Below are 3253 nucleotides of genomic sequence, written 5' to 3'. Positions count from 1 at the left end.
ACTCACGTGTGATCTGCTTTGTGCAACTCATCTGGCACTGAAACAATGGAAGGAAATAAACCCACTATTTACCACACCAGCCTCCCAGTTCTGGGCATGTCATAATAATAGGTGAGCAAAATTTACGATATAAAAGCTCGCAATGCGTTGCGAACGTACGCTTTGGCATTGAAATTGTAAAAAACTGAAGAACAATATTCCTGGCTCTGTAATGCTGCGTTCAAACCTCAAGCGATTTCTTTGTTTCTAGTCGCTTCACTTTGGTCGCGCTGGTCAGAGTTGGAAAAAAAACATGTCACATCAGAATCAAGGCGAAACACCTGGAAAAAAGGGAGTCCCAAAACCAAACACCCAAAACAGAGTTGGGGGAAGCGAAGGTCGCTTCGCTTGGATTTTTCCAAATGGGGCGAGGATATCGATGTGCCCGTTCAGATGGTTCGGACTGGTTAGAACTATCCAAGTTTGAACGCAGCATAAGACAGGGCTGCACTAACCTGGAGCCGGCAGCGACTCTTGTGCCGGTGCTGTTGAACGTGACATGGGTGACGCTAGTGGTGAAGCGGGTCAGAATGCCGTCTGGATCCCCATCTGGAAACGTGTGGCTCTGTACAGTGTTGTTGGAGCCCGCTGTCACCAGCTTGCCCTTCTGTAGAGTGAACCAAGAGATACTGTATAAGAGTTAAGCTAAGGAGAACAGGAGTCAGAGCCAGTGTCTCTGGACTGTGTGTGATCCCACAACAATCATGGGACACAGGGGTCTTCAACAGGGGGTCCGGGACCCCTAGGGGGTCCTCAGAGTTACTACAGGGGGTCCTCTAAGTCTAAATCTTTGTGTGCATGCACTTTCTTGAACCCTAGTGTCATGAATCCAAAAATACACGTGTGATGATTGTGCTGTCAAACGATGAAACTATATGGAATCTATGAAAAGGTTGTGGGGGTCCCTGCTTTATCTCTCTCTCAACTAAGGGCTCTTTTGCCTGAAAACGTTGAAGACCCCTGATGTAACATTTGAGAACCAGATGGGAGTGAAAATAAGGAGCTGACTGAGTAGTTTGCACCAGATGCCAGGATGACACATTGAGCTTAGACAACACACTTCATATTTATATTTGGGTGTAGCTGCATTAGGAGCCAATTTTAATATAGGATTCAGACTAGGGCTTAATAGAATGAGGAAAATGTTAATCGCCATTTTGTCTAGTAGTTGTGTTTTAGTATTGGTAGTAGTTATTTGTGAGGATTTAACAAGACAAGTATACTGTCATACTGTTAAGTGTCACTGGATATCATGGATCTGTGTCATTTGCAACGAAGCTTCCTAGATAGCATTGTTTTAGGAAATATGGCTTCTTGGGAACTCACTGGACACGTTGGATGTCCCATAATGATATGCGCTGAAGCCAGAATTTACATCCGTTTGTTTTAATAGCTTATTTATTAATTGTAAATTCCTCCGTTTCTTTTTCCAGATAAAATAAGAGTAAAAGCTCCACATCATCCATTGTTACATTTTTAATGCATGTCCATTGGAGGCAGTCAGATCTGCTCCACAGGCGGCTTGATTTGTGCTGGTACTGTGCATGAGCTGCTCGATTACCATGGGAACCAGAGGCACTGCTGCAAATTGTACAGCAGTCACATGATGCTGATGTTTCTAGGTAGCTCCTTTTGGAAGTCAGACTCAGAACCCTATAAAGCTTTTTTGTATTTGGGATACAGTCATCCCAAATACCAAAAAAGGTCTACAGGGTTCTGAAAGGGGCTATGTTTCTAGGGTATCTCTTCATGTTACATTTAGGACAGAAGAAGAATGTTCCCAACTAGGTTTCAAGGTGAAAGGTTGCATCCTTGCTAATGAGAAAATAAATGAGTCCATAACTACCTCAGTGTATTATTCAAATTACAATTTAGGCATTTAGCAGACGCTCTTAATCCAGAGCGACTTACATTAAGCAAGGTAATACATCAATACATCAATTTATGCATAGAATTATCAATCTAGAAAAAATAATGTAGGTAGACCAAGCACTAATTAGTAAAAAACTTTATATAAAACCTAAGAATGCTATCTAGCTTTCATGTATGGTCATTGAGGGTCATTAAGTGCTGCGGTGCTAAGTGCTATGGGCTTCAGTGGAGTCTGAAGAGGTGAGACTTCAGGCCACGGCGGAAGCTAGGGAGTGAGTCTGTCATTCTAAGGGGAGTTTATTCCACAGTTTGGGGGCCAGGAGGGCGAATTGTCTAGGACGAGTGGATTTTTGTCCTGGGGTTTTTAGCGAGGGTTCTGTCATCATCCCTGTGTTGATCTGAGTGAAAACCTACACCATAGCAATAATAAATAACAATCATGTACAGTTGTACACCCTCCTGGCCTCCTCATAACCAACCTACCTTCAGGGCTACAGAGTAGGCCTTGTCCCCGACGTTGATGGACTTGGGGTCATCGTCGTCCAGACCCTCCCAGATACGCACATCCCCATCACTTCCACAGGTCACTATAAACCTGAGAAAAATGGTCAGTCAGTGGTTGGATATTTATTTTGCGTAACTGTAGTCCCAGGTCTCCAGAAGGTGGCATACTCGACAATGAATTGAAATATTCTATCTTCTTATAAAACACATTTAAAAGTATACTCTCATCTTAAAGAGGGGCAGAAACGCTTAGTAATAAGAGTTCACTGAATAGGTATAGTGACACTTGACAACTTCTCCTTAAACAATGCAATTCACCCTACACTGCTAGATTAGAGCACAACAGATGTCTCTGACCTCTCATGAAATACATGTGTTGCCGGCTAGTCGTTTTCATTTCATGAGACAAAAATTATTACATTTTACTCTTTCATAAATAACACTATAGGGTAACGCCTTGAGTTGTGTGCTGTGGTGAGGATGCAGTTTTGTTGATATGGATGATAAATGTAGACAAACTGGACATACTTTCCGCTGTCATCAAAACAGACATCGGTGTGTCCCTCTGAATGGCCATAACGCATGGGCTTTCTTTCACATGGCATTCTGACACAATGACCTGACTGTGGATGACAAGAGTACAGAACATGAATAATGTACATCACTATCAGAGATTATTATTATTATTAATCACTGAGTGGTAGAAATCTGCTTTGACAACATATGACAATTAAATAATGCAGACTAACTGACAAATGACATAATGATTGCTGAATATTTTAGACCAGTGGTTCTCAAAGTGGATTCCAGGGACTCTGAGTTCCTTTACGGGGGTCTA

The 3253-nt window shown here is 42.3% G+C and overlaps 1 protein-coding gene across 1 annotated transcript in view; it reads right to left on the bottom strand.

The window, feature by feature from the left end:
* The window catches only part of wdhd1 (WD repeat and HMG-box DNA binding protein 1), a 33152-nt gene extending 30109 nt beyond the window's left edge, over positions 1-3043 (bottom strand). Inside the window, 3 exon segments of the mRNA XM_080729485.1 lie at positions 495-646; positions 2395-2506; positions 2944-3043. Coding sequence (XP_080585611.1) covers positions 495-646; positions 2395-2506; positions 2944-3020 — 341 coding nt within the window. The 5' untranslated portion in view covers positions 3021-3043.
* Between the last annotated feature and the right edge of the window lie 210 nt (positions 3044-3253).

This window comes from Nannobrachium achirus (assembly GCF_963921795.1).
Source record: "Nannobrachium achirus genome assembly, chromosome: 7".
NCBI classification, from domain to species: domain Eukaryota; kingdom Metazoa; phylum Chordata; class Actinopteri; order Myctophiformes; family Myctophidae; genus Nannobrachium; species Nannobrachium achirus.
Note: the sequence above shows the minus strand (reverse complement) of the source record. Positions and strands in the feature narration are given on the sequence as shown.